This window comes from Leucopleurus acutus (assembly GCF_964270905.1).
Source record: "Leucopleurus acutus genome assembly, chromosome: 10".
NCBI lineage: Eukaryota > Metazoa > Chordata > Mammalia > Artiodactyla > Delphinidae > Leucopleurus > Leucopleurus acutus.
Window position 1 is genome coordinate 100,122,968 of NC_139153.1, and position 17,436 is coordinate 100,140,403.

General features: G+C 45.0%; 1 protein-coding gene across 3 annotated transcripts in view; it reads right to left on the reverse strand.

The window, feature by feature from the left end:
- DSP (desmoplakin) overlaps positions 1-17,436 on the reverse strand; it is a 99,945-nt gene that overhangs the window by 11,488 nt on the left and 71,021 nt on the right. For all 3 annotated transcript variants that reach the window (XM_082848336.1, XM_082848337.1, XM_082848335.1), the window contains exons 3-18: positions 16,879-17,027; positions 16,001-16,175; positions 12,879-13,007; positions 11,145-11,195; positions 10,087-10,248; positions 9,466-9,570; positions 7,508-7,603; positions 7,054-7,179; positions 6,360-6,512; positions 5,026-5,180; positions 4,096-4,222; positions 3,119-3,320; positions 2,639-2,865; positions 1,785-1,951; positions 963-1,101; positions 256-449 (exon numbers count right to left, since the gene is read on the reverse strand). In XM_082848336.1, coding sequence (XP_082704462.1) covers positions 256-449; positions 963-1,101; positions 1,785-1,951; positions 2,639-2,865; positions 3,119-3,320; positions 4,096-4,222; positions 5,026-5,180; positions 6,360-6,512; positions 7,054-7,179; positions 7,508-7,603; positions 9,466-9,570; positions 10,087-10,248; positions 11,145-11,195; positions 12,879-13,007; positions 16,001-16,175; positions 16,879-17,027 — 2,357 coding nt within the window. The remainder of the gene's footprint in view (positions 1-255; positions 450-962; positions 1,102-1,784; positions 1,952-2,638; positions 2,866-3,118; positions 3,321-4,095; positions 4,223-5,025; positions 5,181-6,359; positions 6,513-7,053; positions 7,180-7,507; positions 7,604-9,465; positions 9,571-10,086; positions 10,249-11,144; positions 11,196-12,878; positions 13,008-16,000; positions 16,176-16,878; positions 17,028-17,436) is intronic.

Below are 17,436 nucleotides of genomic sequence, written 5' to 3' on the forward strand. Positions count from 1 at the left end.
ATGGCTTCCATTATTTCCCTAAGAACCTGAAGGGCCTCTGACACAGGTTGGTTCAAGCTCGGCCCCTGGATGTACTCTCTTCCTGTTGTCAACAAAGCTGCCCACAGCCAGTGCGTGAAGAGAGCTCCCAGGATGCTGAACTTACACACAAAACAAAACCACTGTTTTTTACAGTGATGACTTCAAGTGACATTATCTTGGGAACAACCAAATGTAAGAAAGTAGGAAAGAAAGTATGGAAGGAGGTTGGCACACCTGTAGTCTATCTGTTTATCGATTCTTTGCCAGCGATCTGTCAGCTGTGTGACTTTTTCACTGAACTTGCCCAGGTCCAGGTCGTACATTGGATACTGCTGTGAAGTCTGGCAGTAGATCTGCTGGGCTTTCTGCAGTTCTGTCTTCATGGTGGCCAACAAGGACTGCTTCAAGTTCAAGTCGTTTTTAATTTTCTGTCACAGGAGGAAAAAAAAGTACAAATTAACCGCATTCCCGCTTGATGCTACACCACAAGGAAAATATATCTACTGATTGCATCTCCTATATTTGTGCCAGTGACCTAGTTCCTTGTGCCAACTCGGTTAAAAAAAAAAAAAAAAAGGATTCGATGTGTAAATTAGTTTGAGAAATGCTACATATCACACTCCATTCCGTTCCTGAAAAATTATAAAATCTATTAACCTATTAAAGGTTCTGAGAAGTACTACAGTACCAGCTTAACTGTGGTTAACTCGCATTCCCCAGACTAATCTCACCACAAACGGACTTTCTCACGTAGGTCCTGCCAACACGCTCTGGACAACAGTGCTCTAGAGATAACGGCTGATGTCACCCACGTGTGGCCAACGAAATCCAGTAATCCTCCAAACCCATGAAGACTTAGTGAGGCTCTACCACCGGGAACTGAGTAGTCCTGTATGCTTTCCCATAAGCCGGGCCGCTCGCTGTTCAACCCTTCTCCTTACCTTCAGTCCGCAGCGGTAAGCTTCCACTTTATCCAGATCTAGGCAAACAGTCTCCTCTTCAGTAAGCTTGGCTTCGTAAACCTTCAGCATGTCTTCCGTCTGGAGGATGGCCTGCAGGAGTGCTCTCACCACGCACAAGCTGTCGAGTGCCAAAGAGGCAAAAATAAAATTGCCGGCGACATAATTAGACTTGGAAACTCTCTCGGGCTCTCGCCACTCTTCGTAAAAGGGAACAATATGAAAGCAGATAAAAATTTACCCTGCTTATTTTATAAGTTACGGAGCAATACATTTTTTTCCCTCTTTTTTTTTTTCTTCCTTTTTTTTTTTTTTTTTTTTTTGCGGTACGCGGGCCTCTCACTGTTGTGGCCTCTCCCATTGCAGAGCACAGGCTCCGGACGCACAGGCCACGGCTCACGGGCCCAGCCGCTCCACGGCACACGGGATCCTCCCGGACCGGGGCACGACCCCGCGTCCCCTGCATCGGCAGGCGGACTCTCAACCACTGCGCCACCAGGGAAGCCCTCATTTTTTCCCTCTTTCATGACTCAGAACACCATCTTGCATCAATGGAAGAATTCTAAGTTCTGGCCTTTAGAGGATGCCTTGGCTGGAAGAGACAGTGGAGTTCAGAACAGTGGGATTGGCACCCTAGGCTGGAGGACCCTCTCTCAAAAGCACAGAAGAATGTGAGTGAGGCTCCAATGAAAAGAGAACCCATCATGCAAGAGCTCCAGCAACCAGCACATAAAGCAAATGAAGTCTCAGAAAACGAAGCTTGAGAAAAGCCAAATATCTGAGGTCAGTGTCAGTCGCGTTTACCTATTTAAGTAGCCGTCTGTGACACCATTGATATTTTCCAGTTTCTGAAACAATCCGAATACCTCATTCTGCAAATAGCAATATTTTTCCGAACCTCTGAAGTTAGCCAGCATGTCCTTCAGCTGGTTGAGAACTTGAGCGATTGCTTGAGAATCATTCTGTAAGCCCTGTCCGAAAAGAAGGGAAGCGCTTCTGATTTAGCTGTATATGCTTCTCACCGTCATTCATGTCCTCAAAAGGCCCACGAAACGTGAACGACTCAAGTGAGAGTTGACCTTTCACGTCCCTCATCAGGGAGGCCTTACCAGCACTGGGTGAATGTGACCCTCTTCCTTAGAATATATACCTCGTAGATTCCAGCGCAGTGCCCGGGCCTGGCTGAGCGGAAGAGATCACTGAGCTTGACACTGAAACACCTGGGCTGCAGTCCCAGCTCGGCCGATGCCTTGCAGCTCTTACCCCACCCCCTACTGTCTACAAGTAAGATCATTCTACCCGTCTAGCCCACATCATAGGTTGTTTCAGGCAGAAGCCAAATGAATGTTTGTGAAAACTTTCGAAATCTACAAAGCACTACATTGCAGAAAAGGAAAAACACTGCAGCCGGACTGAGTGGCCCACAAACTAACAGCAAAGGTGGTTGAATCCCCAGCCTGGTGTCTTTCCACAGATTCGGCAGCATGGCAAAGAAAAAAGGAAATTGTGCCAGAAGCCTCTTTTCTTGAAAATGAAGGTTTCTTGCCTATAAATATTTAAACCAGGAGGTCTTTTTTTTTACTACTTCACAGTTAAATATAAATTTATATTTAAATCAAGCAAATCAAGAATCAAGCAAAACATTAATGGATACCTACCTTTAGCTCGTTTATTTTCACTGTGATGTGGTGCGAAGACCCTTGATCTGCCAGAAGGATGTTTTTAAGGGTCATTTTGCTCTCACAGAGCTCCATCTGCCTGCGAATCTTCTGGAGCTCCATCAGCAAGCACGTTTCCTGCTTGTCATTTTCTCTGTTGGTTTCAGTTACTTTATTATGGTTGACAGCTTGGCAGGAACCAAGATGAGTGATTTCAGTTGTGGTTACTGTAAAAATGTTAGGACCACAAAAATCAGAGACTTCTTGGCTAGAAGGGCGCAAGGCCTCAAGAAAACATCCATGCTGCATGAAAGTGTCGCTACTTCCTTTGATTTGGTTCTGAAAACCTAGCATCTCAATGACTTTTGATATACGATCTTTCAAAGGAGTGATTCTGCAACTAGTTTTTGGCAAACTACGTACTTTCTTTTGAAAACGGCATGTATGGTGGCTACAAAGAAGGACTGGCTCTAAACCAACCTGTCTGTTGCTGCGGGTAGCCGGGGAGCTGTATGACCAGGGTCTGGTAGTGTTTCTGGGCATCCGTGAACTGGGTCTGTATTTTCCTCTTGTCATCATCTCCAAACATCTCTGAGCCTTGGCTGTCTCTGATGAAGTCTTGGTAGCGTAACTCAAGGTCAGATATTGTCTTCAGGTAATCTTCCTGCCGCATCGTTTTCAGCTGGAAATAAACCAGGCGGGGAGTGTTTCTTGGCCCCAGAGCGTGGCCAAGAAAGCTTCCTGGGAAATGCACTACTCTGGTGGCGCTTGAGGCAACGCCCCTCAAAGACCCATTAAGGCAGAAAAGGTCTTTGATGATTTAGAGCTTGCGCCTAAGAACCAAAGCAGTGGGTTGTCAATTTTCTTCTTCCTATGGAATTTTCTTCCTCAAAGGAAATAGAACTCAGAAGCCCCAAATGTCAAGCAGATCACAGCAAAGCTGCTCTGACTGAAAAGAGTTAAGGGGGTAAAGGGAAGCCCCCAACTTACCCATTCCCTGCCCCTCTCCTCCCTGCTGTCCCTGTCATCCCAAAGGACTCCCTCACCTGGATTCTTGGGCCACTACCTGAAAACCACTGATCTAGGGTAACTAATGCTTCCAAGAATTCAACCCCACCTTTTACTTCTGTGCTATCCAGTCAATACCTATGCCCTCACTTTCCATTACATCTAAGGAGAGTGGGACCCTGAGTACCACGGGACCTCGTGCCTTTCCCACAGGGACTTCTGGCTTGTCCGGTAACTTTAATTAGTACTTCTGTTTGTCTCTTAACCGGCCGGGTGTGAATCCCTCCCATCCTGTGTTGGACGGACTAGACCCTCTAAGGAAGGCTCAGCCGGCTCTCGTGTTGACACACAAAAGCATCAGCTGCACAGCTAGGTTTGCCTGGTAGAAACCGCACGCCAGGGAGCAGCTGGGGGGCCCCTCCAGGCAGCGGGTGGTCCTGAGGACGTACCTTGGCGATGGTCATGGTCTTGATCTTCTCGATGTCGATCATGCAGTAGTGCCAGGACACCAGGCTCTTCATGTTGATGTAGAGCTGGTTCCACAGGGCCAGGATGGCTTCGTAGTACTGCTCGATCCTAGGAGGTGCAGAGGGAAAAAGCACGCTAGCCCGGCTCTCCAAGTTCATCCCAAACGGGAAACCTGGCCACGCTCCCCCAATGGCACAGAAAACTCAAAGGAGAACTAACAGAGCAATGGGTGAGTGGAGCATTTGCAAAACATTCAACATTTCAATGGATTTAGACTAATACCCAAAAGTACATTCTCCATGACCGACATGGGTTTCGATACATTGGAATCATTTCGGTCAAAACAGGCAGTACAATTTGTGGTTGTTGGGTTGTTTGTCAACAACTTTTTAATTGACGGAGGTCTGGCGCCGTGCAGGCAACAGTGAGAAATGGGTCTCGGGTCACAGAACGCCTGCTGGAGCTTGGACGCGGGCTCACTGGGCTACTCTCATCCCACCCTGAGCGGGCTGAAGACTTCCATCATAAAAGGTTTGGAAGAATGTGCCCTAGACAGTCTGTCAAATGAATGCGCCACCTACTGATGGCCAAATATTGATGCCAAGTGCATTTTCTATTTGTGGCTACAGGCCAAACTACTGATGGTCTAAAAGGCAGAAGAATTTCAAAACACCGTCTTTAAAGTGCATGGCCAGAATGAGCTCCTCTGCTGTCAGACATTCTTTTTCATCTTCCCATGATAACCACAGTATCTGCAACAGAAAACCTCAAGACAAGGCAAAGGGACCTTCACCGGGTCCCCCTCTGGGGGGAGGTGACAGCAGTAAGAAGCGGTATGTCTCGTATCAGCGTCTGCCCTATTTCTCCCCACCCGCGTTCATGTCACGGCCAGAAGGAAGTTCAAGACGTACTTGCTTGAGAGGTCCACGGCCAGGGTGTTGGGCGGAGGAATGATGAGGCCCACGGAGGGCACGAGCATGTCCACGCCGCCCGGGCCAGTCACGTGCCACTTGCTCCGTTCGTTATTGTCCTTCAGGATACACTCGTCCCCTTTGTGGACGATTTTCTGCAAGGCAAGCAGCACTGTGTTTTGGCTTTATCCACGAGCCCACGTTTTTATCTTTTTGCTCAAGAACAGAAGCAGCAGCAGTGATAATGTGCTGTTTCAGCTTTGCTCTTAGTATTTTTTGCCTCAATTGAAGCTGATCTGGACACAACCCAACACGACTGATGCTTTAAATAAGACAGGTGAGCCTACAAGGTGTGTCTGAAGGGAATTAGGTAGAGTGACTTTCCAGGGGACAGCCAGGGGAGTCCCCCAGTGAAGTGAGCCATCCTTCTGGAAAGCAAAAACTCACCCCCTGGCTTTTCTATTTTTGTGAGTTTGTGTTTTATATCGTAGAGTTCAGTGCGTGGGAGTCACTTGTCTCATTCATTTGCTCTTAAAATTGTTAAATAAAAACAAAAAAATTTTGGTATCAGGTCCCCAGAAAAATAACTTCCTAAATTAACTCCAGCATCTAAATAGCTTCTTTTCTAAATTAACTCTATATAGCTTCTTAAAATGGGTATTTAAAATATGCCAACTATCTTAACTACTAAAATGTAACAAGTTCGACATGGAGGTATCTCAATCTCCCTTTAGATTTCTTACTTCTCTCCACCCAAGTTCTAAAACCATTTCTGCATGGTAGAATAAACTGCATTGTTTTATAATGTCCATCTCACCAACTCATCACATTTTTATTTCTTAAGTCCTCCATAATTTTTATAAGAAAATAGAGGGAATTACATAGATAATGACTAAAACCAAGTCATCTTTCTATATAAATGTTTGTATTTACCACTGAGCCTACAGAACTGATGTGGCTCATTTAATGCATAAAATCCGCAATGACATTCCCTTTACATGCAGCATAATGACCACGTGTCTCTTTTTTTTTTATATTTCAGAAATTTAAAGAGGGATCACAGATGCTAATTGCATATTGGAAGAAGAGAAGGCTTAAGCCTTAAAACAGAATTAGAATAGTTTAAAAATAACTATTGTCCTACTTATTTGCAACTATCATACAACTCAGAACAAAAATCACTGCATTTTTGCAACAGCTTGCCACTTTGTATACAAAAGAAAGACATTTACTAGGGTGCTCACTGAAACCTAAATTAAATTCTGCCCTGGACAAAAATGCATCGGTAAAGAAAGGGAAAACTCTGGCAGCATTCTGACTAGCCGAGTACACACCTGGTCCTGTTTGTAGTCACAGAGAGCCCTGACAATAATGGGCTTATTGCTTTTGTAGTCCGGGTTCCGAGGTTTCAGCTGCACAATCCTCTTGGACTTGTTTACCAAGTTCTGCACCTGGCGCTTGTTCTCAAGGATTTTCTCCCATTCTTGCTGCAATTGCAAATAAAATCATACTCGAACACAGATAATCTCTGAAAGTGAGATAAGACCTTCAAATGGCATTACTATAGCTATCATGACATTACAAATTAGATACCGCTGTAGCTGCATTGGCTGTAAAAAACCACCCATTCATCTGTCTGCAGGGACCACAGGTACCTTTCAAAAGAAGCCACTACAGAGGCAACACAGCCATGAATTAGGTGGGCGGGAAAGAACATCACTTTGCAAAAAGGCTATGCTGACAACACGTGAAGTACGCTTTTCCGAAGGGATTTTCATGTTAAGTCATCAGTGCTCTCTCCGGTTTTGTTCTGAGCACCCATAACTACTGAAGCAGAAGTAACGTGCCACAGCAGCTCATCGTGCAAAGAAATGTATTTTGAGAAAAACCACTGAAAATGAAGACAACGCTTGCCTGAGCTTTGGGCACTCGTGGCTCTATAGAGCAATACAAATGCAGATAATCTGAATTGAGTCGGTGGGCGCATTTGTTTTATTCCCGGGGAAGGGTCTGGGTCTGAGACAGTACCTCTAGCACCTTGATCTGCTCCAGCAGACGCTGCAGGGGCATGTTCTTGTCACACAGGTACTTCTTCCTGACGGAGTCTTGAAGGCCCTTCAGGTAGGCTTCCGTCGACTGGGCCTCTTCAAAAAACTGTTAAGGATGCGGGTGACCCCGTGTCAATTAAAAGCAACTCAATACGCAGCATCACCTACTATTTCAACTTCAAGGATTATCTTCCCTACGAGCCTATCTGATAGGTGGTTAAAGGAAAGAATTTGAGCAGAAAGTATATTAACTTATCTGAGAGCAAGAGGCTACTTGAATGATTGGTGACCAATCTATGCTCCTCTAAACTAAAAACCAATAAATAGTTTTCACGCCATAGTGTGAAGACTGTTTTCAGTGCTTTTTCAAACACATTCGGAAGAGAAGCTGTGAAGACCCAAGAGACAATTAAATGATTACTAGGTATAAAAACCTGAAAGTAGGCAGCATTTTCTTTGAGATGAACATCAATGCATTTGGTGATCTGAAGAATCCAGCTCCACTGTGTCTGGAGAGTATCCATATATGCCTGAAACAAGAAAACAGCAGCTGTCTCTCCACCGTTCAGCCATAGAGAGGCATCCGTTATTTCATAGATAGGTGAGCCTGAATGAAAACCATGAAGCATTTCTTATCTAATTCCAAATCAAGCAAACTTTTTCTAAAACTTGAAACCAGAATTTCCCAACAGGGCACTCTTGGTATGGTAGAAATTAAATTTTAAAACCAATTTTGGGAATTCCCTGGTGGTCCAGTGGTTAGGACTCAGCACTTTCACTGCCGTGGCCCCAGGTTCAATCCCTGGTCGGGGAACCAAGATCCTGCAAGCTGGGTGGCCAAAAAACCAGAAAAAACCCCAAAAAACAGCTTTAACACATGGATATAATTAGGAGTATTAGTCAAAATATTCATCCAAATGGCATGGCTACTGACCAATCAAAACAGACCAGTCAGAACAGGGATAGCACTGGGGCAGCAAGCCCTGTTCCTGTACCGCTGCTAGATCATGCGGAGGTCCAAGGTGAAACACAGCAGGACACAATGGTCCTTGCCCCCCATGTCCTCAACCTGCCTTCTGTCTGTGAAAAAACTTTAGCCGAAGAATAAGTTTAATCAGAGAAGTGAGAAAATGCAGAAACAAAGGAACAGTCCAACAAGACTAAATAACAATAGTTTGTTCTTTAAGCTTAGGCAAGGACCTTTAGTTCCTCCTCAAGGGCTATAGATAATATTCTGAACAATATCCTGTGAGCTGTCTAATAGATACTGAAACCCACACCAGGTGGAAGAAGTGAACTACATGATGACCAGACTGTAGCCATGACATAAGCTGCCACAGTTCTAAGAACTGGCCTCAAAGAAATGGGGACAAACCGATCCTGGAACTAAAGACTAACTGCACTTAAAACAATCAAGATGACGCTGATCAGACCACGGCATGACAAATTTTAAGATGACTGTCAGAGCTGACTGTGCTGTTTCGACAGGTAGCCCCCTACCCGCATCGATAAAAGCTCTTGGCCCCTGATTGTTAAGTGGGGGGAGGTGGCCTTTGGACAGGTTGCCAGCGTCCAAAATAAAGGACACTTTCCTTTCCACCAACCTTGCCTCTTTCTTAGCTTTTTTTTTTTTTTTTTTTGCGGTACGCGGGCCTCTCACTGTTGTGGCCTCTCCCGTTGTGGAGCACAGGCTCTGGACGCGCAGGCTCAGCGGCCATGGCTCACGGGCCCAGCCGCTCCGTGGCATGGGGGATCTTCCCGGACCGGGGCACGAACCCGTGTCCCCTGCATCGGCAGGCAGACTCTCAACCACTGCGCCACCAGGGAAGCCCCTTTGTTAGCTTTTGAGCAGCAAATAGCTGGACCGCCCCTACTTTCAGTTACAAAGGTACCTGCCATGAAGAGGGCCTGTGGGGGACGAAGGCAGTGATGCTTACCAACGGATACGGAAATATCTGGATTTTTTAAAACAATCAAAATGGTCATACCAGTGCTACCAGCTAATGTCAGCCTTGAGCACAGCCCAGAGATGGCAGTCTAGGGCAGAGGTCAGCAAACTACAGCCCAAGGGCCACATCCGGGCCACCACCTGCATTTATAGATAAAGTTTCACTGGCGCACAGCCACAACCGTTCATCTACATGTTGCTATGGCTGCTTTCACACTACAATGGCAGAGTTAATTTCAACAGAGACCAAATGGCCTGCCAGTCTAAAATATTTATTATTTGGTCCTTTCCAGAAAAAGCTTGCCAACCCCCGGTCTAGGGTATTGATAAAATCAACTTGTCACGGCTTTATGCTGGGTCAGAACCACTCATCTGTACAGTCTTATTTTTTGAAAAGGGTCCCCTATTTTCCCCTGATAAGAATATAAATCTCACGAAGCCCACCTCAATTTTGTCTGAAGCTGGATGCTGACTGAGGACAAGTTGGTCACTTTCTTGTTTAAGCTTATTGAGCTCTTTTTCCTTAACTTCCAGCTGACTCATGCGTATCTGCGAATAAAAGAAAAACAAGTCCTGTAGAACAAGTCACCGGCAGCCTTCCATCCCTCCCGCCATTGTTAAAGGAAGTCAAACACAAAACTGCATTTTGGAAATGAACAATGTCAAAGAACTGCATTGCGTGTTCCTCAAGAATCTTAGCATTTTTAAGACCAGAAAGGATGTCTGAGATCATCCAGTAAGCAGCTGAGGCCGGACTGGTGACACGGCTTGTCTGAATTCACCCAGGTGAAGGGACAGAGCTACAACACATAGTGAGATTTTCTAATTCTCGGCTCTAAGCCACCACACTCTGCGGTACACACACTCGAGGATGTCTGACCGAACCAACCTCACCCCGTCTGCTGTCTTCTGAGATGCTAAGCCCTGCACTGCCTCTCTTAGGTCACGGAAAAGCCTTCAGAAAGGAATGGATTTTCACGACCACCCCACTGAGGCTGCACCACAGGTGGCCGATTCAACGATCACAAGTGCTTTCGTCAGCACCGCACGACCCCCGGGGCTTACAGAGAAGGCCTCTTGCTTCTGAGCGATGTCGGTGTTCCTGTCGCTCCAGTCGTACAGCAGTTCCTCCTCTTCACAATCATTGATCCACATGATCTCTTGGGACGTGGCCTGAATGATGTTCTGCAGCTGTCGCAGGTGGTCCATCCTCTCAAAGGATATTTTCTGCACAGGAAGGTCAAAGCAGCGTTAGGACAACAATATGCAAATGAACGATGCTCCCTGCAGATTTCACAGATAAACCCTCGGTGATCCCTTTTACCAACAAAAATCCCAAGAATCGGTCAAATGTTCATCTTTTGCATTCACTGATCAGCTGGTAGGTGAAAAGGACCACTCAAACTTAGGATGAGTAAGGGGTCAATTTTAGATTCAAAGAAATAGCCTAATCCAGAAGGGTCTTGACTCAGACACTGGTGTTTGGCTTCAATAATTAGTTTTAGATTATATAGAGAAAATAGATTATTAAAAAAGATAAATCAAGCTTTTTCTGCCCTCTCCCACATCCCCAAAAGTCAAGGGGCCATCACCTTGGAAAATAGTTGTGTCACCACTGGCCATGTTATTTAAATAGTATCACTGCCAACAAGGAAATACTGGAAAAGGGAAGACAGGGTGACACAAATAGGCAGAAGAATGGACATATCTCTCCTTATGAGTCAAGTAATTGATTCAGTTTGTCATAAAATGGTGATGATGGTCTGATAAACCTCTCTCTAAGGAAACCAAGTCTTACTTTTGCTTATACTTCCTAAAAAGGCTACAGTTCACAAGTGGAAAAGCTTTATGGCTTTAACTGCAAGTATTTAACAAGTGCTAATTATGTGACACTTAAACTTGCAAAAACTAAGTACTGTCTTCAGAAAAAAATTCTTTTCAAATTTCCTTCTAAAGGGAACAGAGCAGTAGAAATAAAATCAGCATCTATAAGCCCCTTGGTATACTTCCAGGCACTTCCTGGGTCCTTAGGGATAACGCCGAGCAGGTGCTTTATCCCCAGGTCCACATTTATACAACCGAATTGCACTGGACACAGAGCCTTCAGAAATAAGTCGTCTTACCAGCAGGTTTTCATACTCCTCCTCCAACTGGTAGATTGCAGATTTTTCACGCTAGAAGAAGACCAACAGTGAGTAATTATTTAATTCCCCTTGAGGGTTTATATAGAGAGAACAGCCCTTCTAAATCTCCTTCTGTCAAATACATACTAACTTCAGATTCCCTGGTGGAAAGAAGAATTTGCTCTATGAAATCTTTCACCCACAGGGACCTTTCTCAGTTGATCTGGAGGCAAACCTCACCGGCCTGGTGGTGGCATCTCTAAAAGGAAAGGGCTCATCACTGTCGCTTAAAGAATCACTGTTAAACAAACTTTTAAAAGTTTGAAAATATCATTTAGGACTCCTCAGATCTTAGAGAAAAGAGGGAGCGATCTGATCAGATACTCAGGTAGACAAAAGTAGGCAAAAAAAAAAAAGGTGGAAAAAGTGGGGATGAGCATCTCCGGGCCACGTACAAAACAGGCTCCGGACGCGCAGGCTCAGCGGCCATGGCTCACGGGCCCAGCCGCTCCGCGGCATGTGGGATCCTCCCGGACCGGGGCACGAACCCATGTCCCCTGCATCGGCAGGCGGGCTCTCAACCACTGCGCCACCAGGGAAGCCCCAAAAGTCAGTGATTTAAATGGCACAAATGAACTTACCAACGCAACTGAAACAGACCCACAGACATAGAGAACAGATTTGTGGTTGCCAAGAGGGAGAGGGGTGGGAGAGGGCTGGAGGGGGAGTTTGGGATTAGCAGATGCAAACTAGTATATACAGCATGGATAAACAAGGTCCTACTATAGAGCACAGGGAACTATATTCAACATCTTGTGATAAACCGTAATGGAAAAGAATATGGAAAAGAATGTATATATATATGTGTGTAACTGAGTCACTTTGCTGTACAGCAGAAATTAACCCAACATTGTAAATCAACTATACTTCAATTCTTAAAAAGTCAGTGATTTAAAGTGTAGAGATCGGGTGGCCAGGTACTTAAAATCAGGTGAATATTTTAGGCTGTAATCTTGGACCCAGCTTCAAGTCAGTCCTTTCAGCAAAGGAAAAATGTCAGGATGAGACACGATTTCCTTATTAGAAATACAGTTTAATTACCACATAGGAAAGGCTTCACCAAGGACTGCACCGAGGATTCACCAAAATAAAACTAGAGGATTGTCGCATTTTCTCTATTTGAAGAGACGGTCTGCTTTGTGCAGAAGAAAACTACCACCCCTCAGAACATGCATTTACCAGTGGCATAAACGAGTGTGTGTGTGTGTTTAGTCCTGGAGGGTTAGCATGATCCCTAGTCGGTCTTTCTGATTCCACATCCCCATTTATGAAATGGGATTTTTAAAAATTTCTAGGGAAGGATAAATTAGCAGTTTGGGATTAACAGATACACATTACTAGATATAAAATAGATAACCAACAAGGACCCACTGTATAGCACAGGGAACTATGCTGAATATTTTGTAACCTATAAGGGAAAAGAATCTGAAAAAGAACAGATATCTATGTATGTATAACTGAATCATTTTGCTGTACACCTGAAACTAAGACAACACTGTAAATCAACTATACTTCAATTTAAAAAAAAAATGCCAAGATTAAAAAAAAAATGTTCCAGTCTGTTGGGGAAGAAATCCCAGACTCATGTTTCAGCCCAAACTGCCTGGGATCAACTAACTACAGCATCCTTCAGTACACTCCCGGAAGACTCTATAATGAAATGTTCCGAAGTACCAGGTCGGCTTTAATCTTGTCCAGCTGCCAGCGGTAGTCCCCGATGGCGTTGTGGATGGTCCTGTGGCTGCTGATGTGCTGTTCCACTGAGGCCAGGTCCACGCCCCAGGTTATCATGTCCATCTCCGCCTGCCAAGGGAGAGAGAGTGGGCCCTTCAATGTCTGACCCCCCTCACCTACAGCATCATCAGGGGTCGGGTACATACACAGGGACATACAGAGCTTCCACTGAGATACAACTGAAGCTGTAAACAGTCTATATTTTTGAAATGAAAAAAAATTGTAAAGGCTTGGAATTCCCAAAAAGCTAGGGAGGGCTGCCCAACACAGTAATAAGTTGGGGGTCCCCTCAACTTGTGTCCCTAGCTCAAGATGGGCTGAGGAGAGATGATTCCAAAATGAGATCCTTAAAACCTAGATCGTGTCCTCTAAGGAAAAAGATCTACCTGTGCACATGCAAGTGGCCTGGGTGTATATACAGCTGTGGGTGCGCACCTACGTATGATACAATGTTATAAGATACTGATAGACGTTTCAATATTCAGTTATTTTTAAATGTGCATTAATAATAGTTCATTAAGCTCAGTCAGGTACTACTTCCCAAGCTAAACAGCTGACCCAAGAGAAGTTTTCATTGTTTATTTCTTTAAATTGTGTTGAGCAATGTGATTTTTGACTCTTTAAATCCAGAATTTAGCATTGCCTTTCGGGATGCAAAACTCCCTATGACCCATTTCAAAGAGAAGTTACAATATATACCCAATGCCTTCATTTCAATGAATGTTGGCAATATGAAGATGGTGGAGTTATGTTAGCTCTTTAAAAATTAAATCTAACTTTCTAATTTGAGTCTCCACTACTTCAATTTAAGAATGCCACACAGTAAGAATCAAACATATTATTTCACAAGATTCGTATTGTGGCGAGTCTATTGTCTTCCTTTTGTGTGAGCTCATGTAAATTTCCAAATCACCTGTGTCATCTCTCGGACATGCTGAGGGCAAACATTGCAGACTGGTATTGCGGCAAGAACATTACACACATTGTTCTAAGCCACATCCATGTTCTCATGTACTTGGCGAGCCTTCAGAAAGGGCAGCCACCAGACAACTGCAAGTTACCCTGGACTCTGACCTTTCTCTCCCTTGGCTCATTTCGACTTTAAAGCAGAAACAAGCGAGTACACTGGGAAATTAATGAGATGACCAGGCTCCCGATCCCACCTCTCATTACCAGCCAGGTGTACAGTATCTGCCCCATCCATCAGCAGAAACACAAATCAGGGAAACACAACCCTGGCCCAGGAGCTGTGTGACTGCGTACGGACTGTGCCTCTGGGGACACCTCTCCCTTATCAGCTGGCCCTACAGCTCAGTCCCCTGGGAGTGAGAGGAAGAATGCAGGCTATGCTTAGGGGAAGAAGGGATAAGAGGAACGCCAGAGCAAACAAGCAGCAAGTGATAAAACTGCTTCTAATCCCTTTGAAACCCTGGGGGCTACCTGATCTGAAAAGCAGCGGCTCATCAGTTGCATCTGTAAGAGGGGTGCACCCCACCCCCTCTCCCCACCACCCGCCATGACAGAAAACTGAGTCCACGTGATAATGCCGTTTTCCAAAATTTTAAAATGCTGAGCTACAAAAGATTCTTACAAAGCTACACCCAACATGAGTACAGAAAATGACAAATTATGAGCTGTCATGTTCTAGAACTTTCAGAGTGACTAAGAAGAAATGAGGGAATTTGCCATTTCATAAGTAATCTGGTTCAAAGGCTGTTTCACCTAACGTCTGTCACTGGTCACTGACCCTCCCCATGCAGTCCAAGCCCCATGAGCCTGGCCCAGCCTTCTCTGCTGGCTCCGTTCCGCAGGGACGGGAGTGCCAGCCCTCCCCCACTCCCATCTGAGCAGAGTTTTAGCACAGCTCATGCAGAAAAAGTTGGCATTTGGCTGTATGTATCTTGTTTTCTTCAATAATATTCCTTTTCAGGGCTATGGGACATAAGCTTTGAACCTCATTTTCTGGCATGGTGCCAAAACATAGTAAACACCCCAGAAATGTGTGTTCAAAGATTAGAATGGGCTTGGGAAACATGCAAATAGGTTAGTATTTAGGTTTCTGGGATTACAACTGACTCTCCTCCTCTATAAACCCCACCTTCTTGTAAGTGCTATAAAGTCTTTATAATACGTGGGAGAAAAGGTTAACTGAATGAATGAATGCACACATGCATGTTTAGCTGCATAAGCCTTCACACGTGCCAAAGAACACCTACAAAAATCTTTAAGTGGCTGAGAAACTTCAGAACCACTGCTAAGTTGGTCCAACAACAAGTAATGAAACCACTCTCTCCAACAACGACAACTGCATCTCTGCACAACTGATCATTCTAACACGCCCACCTCCTCACGAGAAGGACAGCTCATCAGGATCGAGTTTTCATTACAAAATTCCCATCTACATTCATTACGGCACATAATTACTACATAAAACAACAAAACAATAATTAGCACTGAAACATCCTTTGTAGAAACTCCAGTGCTAGGGAAAGGCTCAGCACCTCTGGTGCCAGTATTTCACTTCTCTCCCACAGAAGTGATGTCATGATTGCACAAGACAGCTGACACTTCAAAAATATAATAAGGTTAGGCAACCAACGAGACCAAACCAGAAGGTCCAGTTTTACTGCGTGTCCAGCTCCTCCAATTTGTTAATATTTTAAATGAACCTCCACAATGTTCGCTTTTTTTCTCTTAAGCACCTCTCAGTAACACCTGAAGAGCTCAGCGATGAAGTTTTTTGGCGCATGAACTACCATAACAGATCTTCCAGCTGTGAACGGTGAGAACTAGATTTTCACCATCTAGCAATTCAGTGATACGTGTTAAATATTACCTACGTGATAAAGTACGACTATAAAGCAATGAGGCTGGTTCCCTAAGCCACACGGGGAAGAAAAAAATCCCTGAATTTTCACTTATTTCAAAGTAAAAGAATATGAGGAAATGCCGAAAACAGCACGTGGTTGCTGCCAGCTGACGTCCCGACCCCCATCCCGCCAGGTCTGCACACCTGGCCAGGATCTCTGAGAACCAACCTCCTCCCACCGGAAGCTGCTTACCCTCTGCTGCCGCATCCACCCCAGACATTCGCTGGTGAGGCGCTTGGTGACTTCATCCCACCCGGAGCCACTCTGGCAGGTGTACCCTCCACCTCCCTTGGAGCTGGCCCTTCGCCCTCGAGGGACACTGATGGCTTTGTAAAGGGCTCGCATTTGCTCCTGGAGCTGCAGCAGTCTGAAAGGAAAGGAAAACAATCACACCACTGCCGGAAAACAGCCCATGAAACATGTCCTGGCCAAACGGCCCCCTCAGTGTCAGTATAGAGATCACAGATGTTTTACTCATAGATTTTTTTTTCTTGATCACATGCAAAGCCTTAAATATTCTGACGCTCCAAGCCTGAAGCACCACAGCAAGTGTAACTGCCTTTGCCCAACCCGGCAGCATCCTGTACCTTCTCACAAGTTCCACCCTGGGAATTTCCTAGGACCATGCGCCCTGGGTAGTGTGATCTCAAAATCAGACTACACACCTCTGCTTTAAATGGCATTTTCAACTCTGTGAGTCTCATTTCTGTATGCATTAAACTGAGCTGGACTTAATTTTAGACTCTTCAAAGTCAATCGCTGTGCCAAAGGTCTTTGCTGCCCCCTAAGTGGAAGCACAGTGAACGTCTCAGAGCAAACTCAACTCTTCAAAAGAAGCACGCCCTCTTGGGCAGGTCTGTTTAGTTCTTCGCATGGCAGCTTTGTGATTCCACGACAGATGAAGGTAGTGGGTTTAGTCAATTTGTATTAGAGACACATTAAGCTCTAATACCAAGCAAGGGAGCCCTTTCTGGGGAATATCTGTGCTTTCTTCAGGGAAGACCTGGGTCAGGGGATTGAGTGCAACTCCACGAGGCCTGCGGGCACCATGCTCGCTCTGTGGGCAATACCTTTTCTGATAAACGTCACAGGGCTGGCCCATCTGCCGCATCTCTCTAATCAAGCTATCGGTAATTTCCATCTGATCGTTGGCCTGGGCAAAACACTCGTCCAGTTCTCTGCTCTGCGCCAGCTGTATCCCATCTCCGTACTTCAGTTCCTACAAGAAAGAAGTCACATGAAGGAAACACATAATACTGGAGAGAAAAGCTTCACGCGTATTACTAGAAGCAAAAGCTTCCGCTATAAACTTAAATATTATAAGTCCCCTGCCCCGTTCCACGGAAGTGCAAAAAGTCTCTAACTGAAAGTTGTCTTATTAATTTGAAATAGGGAGGTAAATTAGGGAGATTCATGAAGCAAAATGTGTAGCCTATATTTTAAATTTTCAGACGCCTTTAAAAGCATATTCACAGAGTGCTGACCTTTCTCTTACTTCAGTGTTAAATGCCTATCTTTCTTATTTTCACAGGACACTCATCTAACTGTAATTTCACTGTGATAAGAACACTGTACCAGATGAGGTCTTTTTTTTTTTTTTCTGGTACGCGGGCCTCTCACCGCTGTGG